This window comes from Maniola jurtina, chromosome 1 (assembly GCF_905333055.1).
Source record: "Maniola jurtina chromosome 1, ilManJurt1.1, whole genome shotgun sequence".
Lineage (NCBI taxonomy): Eukaryota > Metazoa > Arthropoda > Insecta > Lepidoptera > Nymphalidae > Maniola > Maniola jurtina.
In genome coordinates, this window is record NC_060029.1 from 10391175 (window position 1) to 10408193 (window position 17019).

Sequence of the window (17019 nt, forward strand, 5' to 3'; positions counted from 1 at the left end):
TACCGAGAAGTGTGTGCCTGGGATCGATCTCTAGACTCCTCGAATAGGAGGATAACAACGTCTTAACCATTAGGCTATCTCTATCAGGTTTTAGAATTGTCATACTCCTAATCTTATCTATTATATTTACGCACAAAGTTGTCCTAAATTTAGTGTTAAAATAGGAATCTTTCGAGGTTCACAACTTTAAAATCAATATTTTTTCAATGTTTTATAATATATCAACAAACCTAGATAATGACAAGACAAATCGGTATAATACTTAGTTTTGAGCGTACAATATCAAATAATGTAGTGATCACCCTCCTACGTTTGTATGAAGAAAGCTCCGGAATGCGTCACCAGTTTATCAAATTTATTTTTTTCTACAAATAAGTGAACTTAAAATTAATTGTTCATCCATGTTCTTTCCAAATAAAGGTCAAAATATTACCTACCCAACGTGATAAAGGCATCCGCTGAATTCATCCCGTAAATTCGTCTCTAAACTAAATCCGGCCAAAGTTCCGGAGTTTTGGAACAAAGCAAATTCAATTTACCACATGAATTACCTGTTAGAGTGGAAATGCCGTTTAACCGGCAGCAGCGCCATGTTACCGCCGTGTTGCGGATATTACACGTGCTTGTAAGTTGCTAAGTGGTTTATCCAAGAAGCTTGCGAGGTTTATCGTTACTCCTTAGGTAAGTACTGTATAGCTACCATCATCTCAAGTCTCAACCCATCGCCGGCCTACTACTGAGCACGGGTCTTTTTTCAGAATGAGATGAGTTTAGGCCATAGATTGGCAAATTTCACACAGAGAGAGAGAACTTTATGGAGAACCGAAAAATCTCAGGGATGCAGGTCTCCTCACGATATCTTCCTTCACCGTTAAATCAAGTAATATTCAATTGTTTAAAACACGAGATTGAACCCCGAAAAAAGAAGGACAATATAAAAAAACTTAACCACCATAAAATAAGGCTACCACCAGTTTTAGTGTTCCTAACCTATACGAGCTACGAAAATTTTCTTTTTCTTAGATTTTTATTCTTTACTTATAAGCTGCTTATAAATATCAGTTATAATAGTACTATACGTGCTAGGTAGGTATGTGCTAGCCATTCTATCAGATAGGTTCTAATGAATGGCGAGCAAAATGCTTTTCACTAGGTTTAGGTACACTACAGAAAACGTTACAAAAATTTCAATATCGCGGACGAAGTTTAAATTGTTATGCAGCGTAAGTCTTGCAAAAGCGCCTCTCGAAATTATCCCGTAAATTTTCCTTGAAACTAAGTCATGTCAAAGTTCTGGACTTTGAAACAATGCAAATTCAATTTCCCACCTGAATAGCCTTTAGGGTGGAGGCGTAGCGGTCACCACATGTTGCAGTGTTACGCGGTTAAATGTATTATATTACCGGCGCGGCGTATTGTTTTTGAAGTGAAAACTTCTTTAGGCGCGTTGGGCGATTTTGGGATGGATAAAACTTCATGGTTGCGTCACCGACATGCTAATGTTAATAGTGGTTGGAGTGCAGATAGATGTAAAACCTAAAGTAATGTTAAAAGTTTTAACTTATAATTATAAAATTTTATTATTTTGATACTTACCCACTACAATTTTAATTTGAAAAAAAAACACTGTTATTTCAATAGTGTTAAGTCTTTACTTCTCTTGGCAGTCCCCAAATTGATTCGATAACCCTTTTCGAAATTTCCTCAAAAATCTCGAGCCCCCGGGACCCCACGGTCTCAAGGTCTCCACGCCAAAAGGTACAAATTTGAAGCTCCCATCGAGGTTTTCATATTTGGTCCATTGGCTCTTGGCCCGTTCGGCGCTGGTGGCCGCTTCACCCACCACAGAGGAGGTCAAATGAATGTGGGATGTAGCTAAAGTGTCTGTACATGTTGCATCCCAAACAAGCGACCTCCCAATCTTTCAAGGAACGAGCGTCATAACATCAGGTCTCTTACCATCGCTACTATTATAATACTTCCTAACCTACTACCTTCCTACTAACTTCCTATTTTAACTATGAAATTATTTATTTATATTTTCTGTTTTTTTAGAGGCAGCTCAATGTACGCGGTTACCAGTGCTCGCCGAATCTACGCTTTGTGCTGTTCCAACACAATATCAAGGAGGTAAATACATATTTTTTGGTCTTCGTTTGTAACATAGAGTCACATCTTTTCTATTTGTTATTTAAAGTCGATCGAAATTAAATCCAGGACTATTCATAAAAATAAATGTTTTTTTAACATGAAATATTTTCTACTCTTTTATAAGCGTAAATTGAAGGAGTGTAATCCAATGCATGAGATTTGAACTAACTTACATAGATTCATACGAGTAATTTCGAATTTCAGTGCGTCTCAAAAACCGTTGAAGCTCTCATATCGTGCTACGATGCGTATGAGTGCAAATCGGGTGCTACGGTTCGTAATCGTACTACGAGTACAAATCGTAGCACCAGAGGCCCTTATTTCTTCTTAGGATTTTCTAGCTTTCAATCAAAATCGATTTTTAATATCTTTTAACAACAAACCCTTAAAAAAGTAGAGTTTATTGACAATAAAGTATTTTTAAAATTACTTTTACAGGTTTATCGACGGACTTTCACAGCGCACTACACAGTTTATGACGTCACAAATGAGTAAGTCGATATTGGCTCTTATTTGATACTTTTTCTTAAAGAAATTTTATTTTGCTACGTGAAAAATATACAAAAATTAATATCATCGACGCAGTTTGTAATTCTTAATTTTAATCTGAGTATCTAACGTTTAAAGTTAGCTTTTACATTTCAGAAGTATCTTTAGATACCTATCTGTCTATGTCTCTTACATTTATCGGTATATTATTAATTTTAGTATATTTTAATGTTTAATTTTATTAATAAAATATATATATAATACATAAATATAAATGTTTCCAGCTTGACTTGCATTTTTATATAAACAGCGAAAACGGTTTAATCAGGTAATATTGCAATAAAACTTGAGTAACCTTAAGAACCTTAGCACAACTAAGTTTCAAGATGTAAAACGGTTCTAGATATAACTACTTACATGCCACAGAAAAGAGGGCGAACATAATGCTTTAAATAGGGTTACCAACTTAACTTCTTATTAAATATATTAATATTGCTAATGGACTAAGAATTTTATCAAATTATTATTTCTCTTTGCACTTTAAAACACTATTTCCTAATTTTTTCGACTGCCTTATTACGGATATATTTACTTTACAAATATCTTGACATAATATATACAAATTAATTATTTATTCTGTTATAATAAATATACGTGTATTCAGTATTTTATCACCACAATTATAAAACCGGAACAAAATTTTAACAAATATGATGTCATACGACAACCCTACGTCTCATTGAAGGGCTCTTTTGTTCCAAACGGCCGGAAGGCACTTCCGCTCCATTAACGAATGAAAATTGTAATCGTTAAGAATAACTCGCTATCATTAAAACTTAACCGGAGTTTTTTTACGATTCCACTTTTGTTGCATTCATGATCATACCTAATTGTTTAAATAAAATCAGACCGCGAGACTTTAAAGGTTTACCATAGAACATAACTCAATTATTAAAAAGATTACGACTTTTTATTGTTCAGTAAGTAGATTCGAAAGTTCTTTTTTATAAAATAAGCCATAGTAAATCATTCAATTTAATAATGGTAATAAACTCGATAATCTGTGGTCTATTATACGATAAATTCTGCATCAGTTAGAGTAATCAATGACCATAGGTCATTTAGCTATCCGTCACTCAGTTCACTGACCGAGGCAATACTGACCGCAAAACCTATTATCATATTGTCTAAAGGACCCGTTAGGTGGTGGCTCTAAATGTGGCATTTTTCAGTATTGGGGAATGCGTTAGCCGCGGCGTCGTCTGCGATTCCTTGGTGGGTTAAAGTCCTAGAAAATTCGTTTGGCGTGAGTAGGTACGATTAGTGTGATAACTTAGACAAGGAGGCAGTATCCACGTATCGTATCCACGTACAACAACACACGTAACAACAGCTCAATGGAGCCTCAGTTCAAACCCCAAACACATTGAGTAAGCTTCGTTTCCATTTGAGCAACCTCAGTATGAGACTGCTGAAATGGATAGGCATTGCTCTCTAATGGTCAAAATTATTAATAATAATAATCCATCTATCGGTAATCTGTAGATAGGTACGAGTAAGTCACTTATAGCAACATTGTTATTTCTCAAAAAGGTCATACAATCTTTGACAAATAACACGTTTCTAGGAAAGTTATCGAGAGTTACAGATAGGATGGTCTTAGATCAAATGGTGTGAATAAACAGTTGTATCCGTTTTCACAGCCACCACATCCCGCTGTTCGGCGAAGGTCAGAGCAGCTGGGAGTGGCAGCACGCGGCGTGGCTCGGCACCGAGGGCGCGCTCATCCTGGTCGCAGACAACGAGGTGCTGGCCAGGCCGGCGCCGCCCGCTCGCCGAGCGCCCCTTCTGCGGCTCACCACCGACGCAAGCCCGGGCCGCGTGTACAATGGCGTATCCGATTGGTTGTACCAAGGTGATTATTGACTTCCCTATTATCGCTGTCACCAGCCAGATCAAACATAAATCTATTCATTATCGTTTCAACTGATGGATGTCCACAGAGGACATAAGTAGGTAGATATCTAAGAAATTTCTATATCCGAGATTTTTGTCCTAAGTACTTGTGTTGTGTTGCCACAAGGACAAACCTTGTCCACCTAGTGGGTGCTCTACCTCGACTGCGCCTATCTGCACTCAAACCACAAATAAGAAGGGTATATTTTGTACCTACACGTTGATATGTATAACAGTAATGTAATAATACTTTTTCAAATGGTTGCAGAGGAGGTGACAAAAACCTCATCAGCGACTTGGGGTTCAAAAGACGGCACATTCGTGATGTACGTGCAGTACGACGACAGCAAGGTGTCGGAGCTGATGTTCCCCCACATATCCAACGGCATCGGCGGCGCTGGTGCCACCAGATCGGGCTTCCTGCTTCCTACTCTTAACAGTAGTCTGCCATCAGTCTTCCCTGACCACGTTTCTGTTAGGTATCCAACGGTAAATATTATACTCTGACTTTTAAGAACATTAAGTCTGTCGTCACGCGATGCGTGTTGAATCAAATCATATTTTGTTGACCAAAAACACACTACCAGCACTCAACGCTATACGACGCTGCCAATCTACGCCACCAGATCTGAATGATCCAATCGATGCATTGTACAAGTCATTTGCGCAACGTATCTCTGGCGTAGGAAGTAAAGTTAAACTTTGTACACTGCATTTATCTATAGTAAAATAATATCTACTTATAATAATATTATGAATACCTACGTACTGAAATTAAAATTCAACTGTTATTTTAAAGTCTATGATTATCTTTCTTTAGATTATCTTTTGAAATATTGTGACTTTTAATTTCAGCCTGGCAGTTCTATACCACAAGCGAAGTTATCGATTGTGGCGGTCCAGAATGTCACTTCGCCTCCAAGATGGGAAGTCAAGCCTCCTAGTACGTTAGATGGAATGTAGGTTATAAATTTATTCTAAAGCTTCTATTTAACTTGTCATCTTTGTCTCAACCTCATATATTATCCCATGTTTCAGGGAATATTATCTCATATCAGCCCAATGGGTGGGCAAAGAAAATTCTCACATAGGAGTGGTTTGGATGAATCGGGCGCAGAATCTCACTGTGTACAGTAGCTGTTACGCACCTAATTGGACGTGTACGGAGGTAATTTTGTATTCTAGGATATTATGGTATGGGTATTCTAGAAAATAATTATTTATATCAGGCCGTGTCGATTACAAGTCAAAATTAGCGTTGCGTTAGTAAGCTTGCGTTAATGCGTCGTGGTTGACATAAATTATTATTTAATAATTATTTGTATCTATCCAAGCGATTCTTGCCAGTGTTGACGTCTTTAGTTCTCCATAGTGTTTTCAAAGGTGTCTGAAGTCTGCCGATCCACACTTTGGCAGCGTGGTGGACTATGTCTAAGCCCTTGTCATTTTAAAAGGAGCCCCGTGCTCACTAGCGAGCCAGTGATGAGATTATTGTGATGATGATGACGATGAATAGTCACTAAAGAGGTGGTTTTCAAGTATACTTATTCGGATTTGAATTTCTAGACGCATTCAGAAAAAGCTACCGACGAACCCTGGTTGGAAGTCCATGAACAGCCCGTCTATTCGGAAGATGGCAGCGCCTTTCTACTTTTAGCGGCAGTACAAGAGGGTGGCGGCCAATACTATACACATATTAAACATGTCGATGTGTTGCGACAACGTATGGCTGTCTTATCTCATGGGAAAGTGGAAGTCGCCAAAATCCTGGCGTGGGACCAGGAAAATCACTTAGTATATTATTTAGGTAAGCCAGATTCAAACATATTTATTTCGTGGCGGAAATTTACCCAGAAAATTTAAGGCGTAAACAAACTACAGTGCCTATTTCAAATTTTACAATGGATAGCAGTCATGCATTTTAATCGATCTCGATTGTAGAAGAGCATACTAGTTAAGTTATAATAGTCAGATGTGGCACTATGGAGCGCTAGCGTTATAATAATGACTGAACGTAAAGCCAGAGTATGTTATAATATGATATCACATCACGGTAGTTTGTTTGCACCTTTATCCACAGCTAATATACCATGATAGGTACACTTGTACTGGTTAGCAACTCTAGAACTTCTTATATACTACAGCTATTTCCGGAGAATTCTTGGTATAATGTGTCTCACTAAACCGTTTAAGGGCTACAAAATGTTCTGACAAACTTGGTATTTAGTAGGGAATAGGGATGTCTATTTATATATACCTTTTTCTTTTTTTATTAAAGGTGTTGACGTCGAAAAGTTTTACCCTCATAATTTTGGACCTGCTAATATAACCACGGAGGCTAATCAAATTAAGTATTGTGATAATCATTGATTGCTGCCGAGTGGTGTTTTATTGATATCGTCTACTAACCAAACATCAATTTAAAACAAAACCAATTCAAGCCAAACATCATCAATTTTGTTATTTGAACAGCACTCATTTGTCTTCGTTTAATATAAACAAATACGTATATGTTACCTACATTCACAGCATCTCGGAATCCAATTTAGTGTGTAGTAGAGCTTGTAAAGGGTTTTAGAGTGCAGCATTTTTGTGCCCTTTAAAACTCTTATGATTATTGTGTTATTTAAGCGCAGTGAATTGCAACGCATCAAGCATTCCATCTTACTACAAGAAACCGGGTTCTCCTCGGGTAACTGTAACCATCGCATGTTTGGTAGATACAGTTACCAAAAATCATACTTAATGGTTCGCAAGTCTGCTGCGAGCGGAAAGATTGTTAGTTTTGTCCCGAATCACAGAATATAATATAATACAGTACCAGAATCTAAAAAAAAATCCGACGAATTGAGAACCTCCTCCTTTTTTTAAAGTCGGTTAAAAATCGCTGGTAGTGGATAGGCCGTTATTACCTACGGTAGTGGTTGACACCGCATCCTCACCAGAAACTCATTACTGTACTTGCGACAACGGTACGGTTACGGTTTGCATATGAATGCCTTTAGGTTTTGGAGTAATGTGGTTATAGATATATAGCTACAGATATTCTACGCACTTCTAGTTACATAATCGTTTTTGTATAAAAGTCTGGTGTGCGGTGCCAATAAAAATTATTCCTGAATTTAAAAATACAATATTTCATTTTACTTATAGGTAGTGCTGAAAGACCAGGACAAAGACAAGTCTATGTGGTCCGGGATCCAAACTACGGTGGGGGGAGTAACTCCGTCAGAGCGCGCGCCGAACGCGAAGAGCCGCGTTGCCTAACCTGCGAGCTGGCACTTTGGCCCGCGCGTTTGCACTACGCGAATTGCACTTTCTGGAGCGCCACTTTTTCTCCTGCGAGGCCGAAGCTTGGGATAACCCATTATGTTCTGGAATGTGGAGGCCCCGGGCCTCCACTCGCCGGACTTCATGACGCTAGAACACATAAGTTAGAAAGAATATTATACGATACGAGGCCTTATAGGTAAGAAATAATTTATGATCTGGGAATATTGTAACCGCCGCTCCATCTTCCGTCAACCACGCATGTTGAATCAATTGTAGTAATTTTTATTATACGAATACTATTTTATATATAAAAATATACACCACAATCATAAACTAATGTAACCTATCAATCTGACGTAGCGTAACGTGGTGTGACGTATTAAAAATGTGTTGCCGACATTACTAAACCTAGCCACAAAATGTTAATTGTGATGGAATATTTCGGTATAACCATGCTTATATCTTTGCAGATCAGTACGATTACGTGAGTTGGCATTGCCTAGTCGTAGATCATTTGATGTGAAGCTGAGTAGCGGGTCGAAAGCTCGAGTTCAGCTTTTTCTGCCCCCCTCATGGCGGGAGGAACTGCGCGATGCTGCCTTCCCAGTCCTCGTTCAAGTGTAAGTCACTTTATTATATATTTTTGTACCTACGCAAATAAACCTTTAAAAAACTAAGGTATTTCCCAATCCGTAACATACCTACTTACCTACTCTTTTTATAATGTCGACGATTTCGTTCGCGTGGATTTAGGTTTTTGAAAATGCCAAGGCAACTTGTCAATTTTCCGGAATAAAAATATTAATATATTCGTATATGAGATGCCGGTATGTCTGTACGATGATCCCAACTTCATAGTCGTTGATCGTTCCTCCCAGTGTTGGGGACAATGCGCAGATAAACTGTCAGTTTTTATAAAATAACAAAGGTCTGGCTCTCACAAGCTCTCTCTCTATAGCAGCCAGACAAACAGACATAGGTTTTTTACTCAAATACCAGTTAGCCGTTGACTGAATTCTCACTTGGTGGTACTTTCGCATTTATAATATTATGCATTGTAATTGTTTCATAGGGATGGACGACCCGGCAGTCAGCAAGTAACCGACGAGTTTCTCCTAGACTGGGGGACGTACATGTCTTCACGTAATGACGTAGTTTACGTAAAATTAGACGTAGCAGGCGCGAGAGGTCTCCCGCGCGCGCTCCTACGCGGTCGCCTCGGCGGAGTCGAGGTGGCTGACCAATTGGCTGTTATTAGGTACGTACTTATCGTACTTTCATGGCCGAATTCTGAAACTTTTTTTATTGTGAATTAGGCTTGTACTTTAGGCAATTACGCAATATTGAAACGATCGATCTTAAACACGGATAAAAGTTGGCGAAAAAAGAAAATTTCATTCCATTTTTAGCCATATGTCTATGAACTTTTATGGCAGGCGCGAAATTAAGAAAAAATCTGGATAAAATCTGAGTAAAGTATACTTCTTCACCGTTACCTTAATTCATTAATAGATTATCGTTGTACCTTTATTTCACTGCTAAAAGAGTATATGTAAATTTCAACCTTTATTGTTTATCATTTTCAGATATTTATTAGACACATTCAAATTTTTGGACGTGACACGGGTCGCGGTGTGGGGTTGGGGTTACGGCGGCTACGTGACGGCGATGCTTCTAGGATCGCAGCAGGACACGTTGAAGTGTGGAATCGCCGTGTCGCCGATAACAGACTGGTTGTATTATAGTGAGTCCTTTTTCATATAACCTGAAAAGCTTTAGTTTCTGCTATTTCATTTCAATCTTGCTGACATGCCCCGGCTTTCAAGACGACGTGTATAATCCGAAAAACATGCTAACTTTTCGAGTAGTTTCAAAAAACTAACCCGACAAGCTGACTTTACGCCGTTTATAAATATCTAGTGATATCCTTTGTTTTTGTTGACGAGGGAATCTCTTTAAGATTCTCGATATCCTGGGGGAAATCTTACCAATCCCACTTGGGACTTATCCAATCCTGAGAATATGTAGAATTATTCTACCTACTTAAACCTACTCGGTGGCCACTGGCCATTCTCTGCGCATTTGGGAGGCTCCGAGATCTCTTAAAACGCATCGGTTCCTCTATTGAACGACGACGCTCGATAGGCTGGTAGCTACAAGATAATAAGTATTATGGTTGATTGTGCTGCCACCGCCCGCAATCCGCCATCTTTCCAGGGTCATAGCGTAGTGATACTTAGTGACATTTGTTACTCATGTGTTCAGATGTAGCATTCACGGAGCGCATCCTCGGTCAGCCTTCTGTGAACTACAAGGGCTACGTGGAGGCGGACGCGTCGCAGCGCGCTCACCACGTGCCGCGGCACGCGCTGTACCTCATACACGGCATGGCCGACATGAGTGCGCCCTACCCGCATGCTCTACAACTAGCCCGAGCGCTTACCGACGCCGGCGTGCTTTTTCGTTATCAGGTATACCAATTTCTTTTAATGCCCTAAGTGATTCTTTCTAATACAGAGAATGCCTACATACAGACCTGTTTGTGCTATTCTCGGCTGGTACAAATGTATGCTGGGATTTCCCATCTGTTTCTGGGGCTTTGAATGAACTTGCAGAGCCTATCATTGGCAAGCCGTTCGTTTGTTGATATTTTTTGGCAGTGCCTAATACCTTCTCAGTATTAAATTTGCTTACAAACGCACTTTGTCCGTTGCTGCCGACCACACGTGTCGGTAGCTGCCCGACGACACGTTAGCGGCTTTTGACGCTGTCGACGGCAGTCGCAATAGCAGCAGTCGATTAAGTATCGCTCGTGTATATTGTTCTCTGTCACTTATTTATTGGCGTTTAAAAGTGGCTACACTTTTAATCTCTGACTGATAATAAATGAAAGTACTGATTTGTTTTGTAATAGAAATACCTATGGTAAATATCTAGTTGTAGTGGTGGTATGTGGTATGGTTAGGTAAATTATTAGTGCTGCTAAAATCATGATCCTTCCATAGTTGGACGAAAGCTTAAATCACGCGTTTATGATACTAATCTTCTTTGCAGGCTTACGCTGACGAAGGGCACGACTTGAAGGGCGTTATCGAACACGTATACCGATCAATGGAAGATTATCTCCGAGAGTGCCTATCTCTTGACCCTGAAGACACCAAGCTGCCTCCGCCAGATAGATAAAATTATATATTTAGCAAAAAGTGTCAGATAAAACATTCTATCATTTTTAGAATACGTAATAGGTTTGTTATTATAATAATTATTGTGTAAATATGTAAATGAAATAGTGATTTAAAATTATGGTGTTCTTCATATTAAGTTTAGTTTAAATATGCCTTCCGTTGAAGATGCTAGATAGATGAAATAAAATGATGACGTGTGTAGTTTTAAGTATAAGACAGTGGTATTGTAAATAAATATAAGTACCTTATTACCTAAAGGAGATGTCATAATATCTGTACATTGGATGGATAATTTTTTCTTAGTTATAGATTTGTTTTAAGTATTTGTTTGCTTTAAGTCCGGATTTTGTACCTACCTATACATAATAGGCAAGACGTGAGACTGCATGAACTGTACAGAATGTCCTTAAATTGAACTCATATTAGGTCATTACAAAGGGTTGTACGTTTTGCTATCTGCTAGTATACATTATAATATATTTAGTACCTTAATATTAATCATCTTATGATTATTATAACAAAAGGTTTAACTTTGTTAAAAAATTGCTATTCAAAATATAATAAATAGATACTTCGTAGGTTATAATAGATACAGAAAAAATCTGACTACTTAAGTAATTTTTTAAACGAAATCGTTGTTAGTACTTATCTATAAAATGCAGCTTGTGCAACCTTCGCCTTTATGACGTCTTTACTAAATTTCACCTATAAGACTATATAAATTATTACTTACTAAATCAGCTTATTCACTATTCTATGTTAAATTTCTCATCCGATGGCACAGCACACTCACATATGTATAAATCTATTTTTAATTTTTATATTTTTTATCCAACAACAGCAACGGCAAACTTCTTTTACACCTATTGATTTTCTGCTTAGATCCCTGGTTTCAGATAGGTACCTAGTAGATATTCCTACGTCGTTATTAAAAGCACATACCTAACTATCAGAAAAAATTTAACATAGAATGAAGAAGAATTTAATATACCTACAGCTGTTATGTAATCTGGTATATTTATTGAATCTAAAAATTCATCGATGTTGTTCATCGATACCAATTCAGTTATAAGTAGGCACAACTCTTTAACTATAGATATAAAGAGAGATACAGCGCGTGCCAGACCTTTATTATTTTATAAAAGGTGAAAGTTTCTCTGCGTATTGTCCCCAGCACAGGGAGGAACGATCAGCGGCTTTGAAGTTTGGGTCATGGTGGCTTTGAGAGATAACAGGTATTAAATTGTAGAAATCTTACGTCAAAATATAAAGTCTATTCTATATATTTTTTCGGAAAATTATTTAGGTATTAGAAATCACGTCAGGCATTGCCAGACACTGTGTCGTGGCAACCCCCTGCCTGACGTTCTTAAAGTTTAAAAGTTTTAGGGTAGCAAGGGGTTTCCACGATACTAAGTGTCTGGCAATGCACGAGGTGATTTCTAATACACACCTACTATTCCGAAGAAAATATTTAAAAAAATGACTTTATACTTTGACGTAAGATTTTTCCGCCTTTTGTTACCTGTTATCTCCCAAAGCCACCATTATCTAAACTTCATAGTAGCTGATCGTTCCTGTGTTAGGGACAATACGGAGAGAAACTTTCAGCTTTTATAAAATAATGAAGGTCTGGCACGCGCTGGCTCTTAGTCCAATATAGAGCAAATTGATAAGACTAATACAATGAAGCATTTTGAAGAGGATGCCGCCCTATAATAAATCCTGAAAAGCATATTAGGTACTCTATGACATAATAACAACATAATGTGATCGTAATATTCATAGCAATACGAGCTTTACTTCCTAGGCTTTACTGTAACCTGTAGCTCTTTCTACTTCCACCTTTATAAATGAAGTGTAACCGTTACATTACCATTAATATACATTTAAAGCTTAGGTCAGACTGATGCGAAATATGCGCGCGATGTGGGAAGCTATTACGTGGATAGCGAAATGAACTTGTAGGTATAACATATCTACCTAGATACCCAACTGGTGCAGTGTAGTCGCATATTCGCGTCCCACATCCCGCACGATTTTCGCCTTAGTTTGACGCGAGCTTACGAATATTTTTTTCTTTTTGTAATATACCTACCTTATTTATAAAATACTTAGATATACGTTTGAAAAAAATAATGAGGAGCTTATCGTTTAGGGAATCTATTAGGCCTTTTACAATACGCAGTTTTCTTTGAACATAAATCACGGATTTTTAAAGTTACTTTTTATACCGCTTAGTCACTGTTACAAATGTATTAAATAACTAAATTAACCTAACATTAGTTATATGTGTAATCGAAAGTTTCATATTGTAATTTTTAGAAATGAAGTGACCTTGATCATCCCCTGACCCTCTGCTGCTTTTGCTCCATCGATTCATCTCAGATCTTTCTTATTGATTTATGTTTCTTCACTCACGGACGTATTGCGGCGTCAAAGCTCGTGACGTGAAAGACGCGAAACTTCGCGCCGCGAGGTTTTGCGCATAGTGAAGTTGTTACATAAATGCCAACATCTCAATATTGTTATCAGAACAAAGTTTATATCGCATTTTAGTAGTAGGTAAAGTGTGAATGTGAATAGGTAAACCTGAAATCGCTCCCTATACACAAAATCATAAAATTATTGCTAAGAGGTAAGAGGTATCGAAGACGATCTTTAATGTCAATCCGATTAATAAGTACCTCTCGAGCAAAAATTTATGCAGAATGCAGGGCATTACACTTTAATGTAGACATAACTACAGTATTTACTCGAAAATCGGGGTCAATAATAATCCAACTTTACGCAAATACTAAGTATCTTATTTTGACGTAGAGAAGGATATACCAAACAGCACACACTAGCAAAGATCCTGGTGTACTGTCCGTTATGCCAGGTCCTTTCTTACACGCACATGCAAACTGTGGAATCAACTCCCATTGGCGGTTTTTCCATTAGATAATGACATGGGGTTATTCAAGGGACGGACCAACAAGTTCCTTAAAGGCCAACAACGCATCGGTGGTACCTCTGGTGCTGCAAATGTTCATGGGCGGCGGTAATCACTTAACATCAGGGGACCCGCCTGCACGTTTGCTCGTTATTTTTATTTAAAAAAGTCAGGCTAGTCGGCGTAAGTCGGCAGCAACTTCTCACTGTTTAAAGTTGGTCGTTGACGGATAAAAATCGGTGTTTGACATTAATTAAAAGCATCTAGGTACCACAAATTAGCATTTTTCATTTTTAAACTAGGTAATGTAAACCCAGAATTTTTTTAAGTCTTGAAGGTATATATATACCTAGTCGTAACTACCCCGTAAGTAACTTTAACGCTATATATAGACCTCAACAATACTGCGTAAATAAATAATCGTAACCAATAAGCATGTACAAAGTAGATTAAAGGAGCTAGAAATCGCCTTCTCGTTATAGGCAATTAAAAGACGGTGTGAATGTGTGTTTCCATTATCTACTAACCGAGAACGATATGAAATATACGTTACATGATTCAAAATAACAGGACCTACTAATTTGTTCGAAACTTCCCGCTGTGTTTTCTAAGATTTGCCTCGAAACAAGCACACGCAATCAGCAACACTGTGTATAATTACATTTTAAATAAAAATGTATTTAATGGACGGCCCATGGGTTCTTGTATACTGACATCACAAAGTCAGTTAAAACTCGTAATTATATTGAAAAATTTCCATACTACATAATAACAGCGGAAAGCCTTACGCACTGTTCCACGAGAAATAGGAATCAAACATTTCTTCTTGAAGAAGGTGGTTACTTTACGTAATACTTGAACAATTTAAAATAGTATTGTTGACCATTAGAAAATAATTCAGTTTTACGGAAAGAGATGATACTTACTTATTATAACAAATCGGATAGTATGTGTATGAACGATGTAGATATTGTTCACTTCACTTAGGATAAAGAAATGCCAAAGACGTCTCACGGGGATATCTCGCGATCGCGGCTTATGTTCCTACCTCGATGTCACTTCCATGTAAAACAAATCAATGCAAATGATCACCCAAGTCAAGGCATCTTGGTAAATTTTCGAGAAACCCGCGATATTTTATGCTGCGATTGTCAGGATACCAATCGCGCTTTTCGATAAAATAGCAATCGTGCTTTTCGATAAAATAGCAATCGTGCTTTTCGATAAACCTCTACGTGTCAATGCCCTGCAATAATATTAGATATCTGCTTTTCTGAGTGACTCTCTAACGATGCATCCCAATGAGGTACGTGCCTACGTGCGTATGGTATTTGCATACATTCGTTTATTTGGAGGTGACAAAATCGAACTGAACTGCGCCCACGAAGTGATGCAGTGAGGCATCTTCGGCGTGTTCTTACCCTACTGACGTAAGTAGGTAATTCGTTGTTGTTGTATAGAAATAATCGTCAGCCGATATTTGTTAAGTGTTATCGGATACCTGCATAGACGCATATCGTACATTCCATGTTTGTGAAGACTGCCAATTTGGTCTAAATTTTACAATTAAAATACCTACGATATGTCGATGATCGTTAATTTCAATCGCCGTTGGTCTTAAGGATGCTGTGATTCTTCTATTGCAAAAATTTTCGATATTATATTGGATATATTAAATAAAAATTATATCTGCATCTGATATACGTAGGGCCTAGTCAAATCGAATTCGTTGTAATTATGTATTAAATATTAAAATATTAATATTCTAAGGTAAAATTTAATTTAGTACTTTTGAAATTCTTCCATTATTAAAATATAAACTATATTGCTTTGCCCTACAATTGTATAACAAACCTAGACAATATATTACGGGCTATATTTACATCACGAACATATGAAATTTTATAGTTATTATAAAACGAGAGAGTTTGGAAACCGGGTGCTTTAAATTTTACATCATGTTATATTCATTTCTTTAGCGGAAGGTCTATAGTTATACAGTATAATAATACCTAGTTATTATACAGCATATTGGCATGCCAAACGATATCCGTACTGAATAAAATAGCTAATACGGATATCTTAATCGATCCGCAAATTAATAAATGTGCATCGCCACTTAACAGGCTGCACGTAGAGGTCAGGCCAAGCCTTTAACAGTAAGTATTAATTCCCTGAAAAAGGAAGGAAATCAATTAAACTGATGAGATTTTCATTGAATAACACCAATATATTACGTGTAGATAATTGTATTTAATTATATAATGACAGGTTGTTATTGGTTAATATCAACACTAAGATCTATAAACTTGGATTATTTGCAGCAGCTTCTCTCTATGATCACTGTTTCTTTCGTAATTAAAGCCCTTTAGTCTTCCAGTGTAGCGAAAGCTTCCGAAACCATAGATAATACTTTTGGGGCAAGAATATAGGGGACTATGTGATGACTATGTCAATTATTTCCTTATCTCAACTCTGGTCGGCTATTAATTAATTGTTTATTTGAAAATGTTAATGTTTCTCTGGTAAATTAGTTTAGATTTCTATCTAGTTTCCTCAGGTACAATGGATGTGGTATAAATATCGATCAATAACATGTCGTTTTAGAATCCTTCTGCACAAACTGAATGTACTCAGCACATTGATATTTTGTTTTGATGTTATCTTACAGCAATCCTTCCATGGTTTGTACCAGTAGTTAATGAAACAAAGGAATAATTATGAAATAAATGAATCAATGTGCAGAGTGCAGTTAAGTTTCAATGCAGTGTAGTGTCCGCCTTTGTTACTATAGTGTCGCGGATCGCGCATTAGCAATTAGATCGATGACAAGCGCGATATTGAACACAATAATGTAATGATTGTACAGTAATATGTAACCGTTTTTTTAAACCACCATTATTATAACCACCTGCAAAAAGTTTTACCCGTCAATAACAGTTATTATGAAATACATTTAATATATTACTAACCCTATGTAATTATTGAGCTAGCTAGTAAGCAAACGTTAAATTTCTATGTTATGTTTCG

General features: G+C 37.4%; 1 protein-coding gene and 1 long non-coding RNA gene across 6 annotated transcripts in view; one reads left to right on the plus strand and one right to left on the minus strand.

Annotated features, from left to right (window-relative positions):
- LOC123873458 (inactive dipeptidyl peptidase 10) overlaps positions 1-14649 on the plus strand; it is a 136635-nt gene extending 121986 nt beyond the window's left edge. For 3 of the 5 annotated variants that reach the window (XM_045918692.1, XM_045920194.1, XM_045919451.1), the window contains exons 6-19: positions 2056-2130; positions 2590-2642; positions 4344-4555; positions 4865-5085; positions 5452-5555; positions 5635-5764; positions 6163-6403; positions 6875-6943; positions 7750-8065; positions 8340-8489; positions 8942-9127; positions 9456-9613; positions 10135-10340; positions 10924-14649. In XM_045918692.1, the coding sequence (XP_045774648.1) occupies positions 2056-2130; positions 2590-2642; positions 4344-4555; positions 4865-5085; positions 5452-5555; positions 5635-5764; positions 6163-6403; positions 6875-6943; positions 7750-8065; positions 8340-8489; positions 8942-9127; positions 9456-9613; positions 10135-10340; positions 10924-11052 (2250 nt within the window). In that variant the 3' untranslated portion in view covers positions 11053-14649. The remainder of the gene's footprint in view (positions 1-2055; positions 2131-2589; positions 2643-4343; positions 4556-4864; positions 5086-5451; positions 5556-5634; positions 5765-6162; positions 6404-6874; positions 6944-7749; positions 8066-8339; positions 8490-8941; positions 9128-9455; positions 9614-10134; positions 10341-10923) is intronic. The other 2 variants (XM_045920972.1, XM_045921736.1) reach the window with 1 other exon arrangement.
- LOC123867731 lies at positions 95-15373 on the minus strand. The gene is made up of 3 exons (XR_006796494.1): positions 15360-15373; positions 1992-1994; positions 95-326 (listed from the first exon to the last, which is right to left on the minus strand). It is a non-coding gene; the product is annotated as an uncharacterized LOC123867731 (long non-coding RNA).
- Between the last annotated feature and the right edge of the window lie 1646 nt (positions 15374-17019).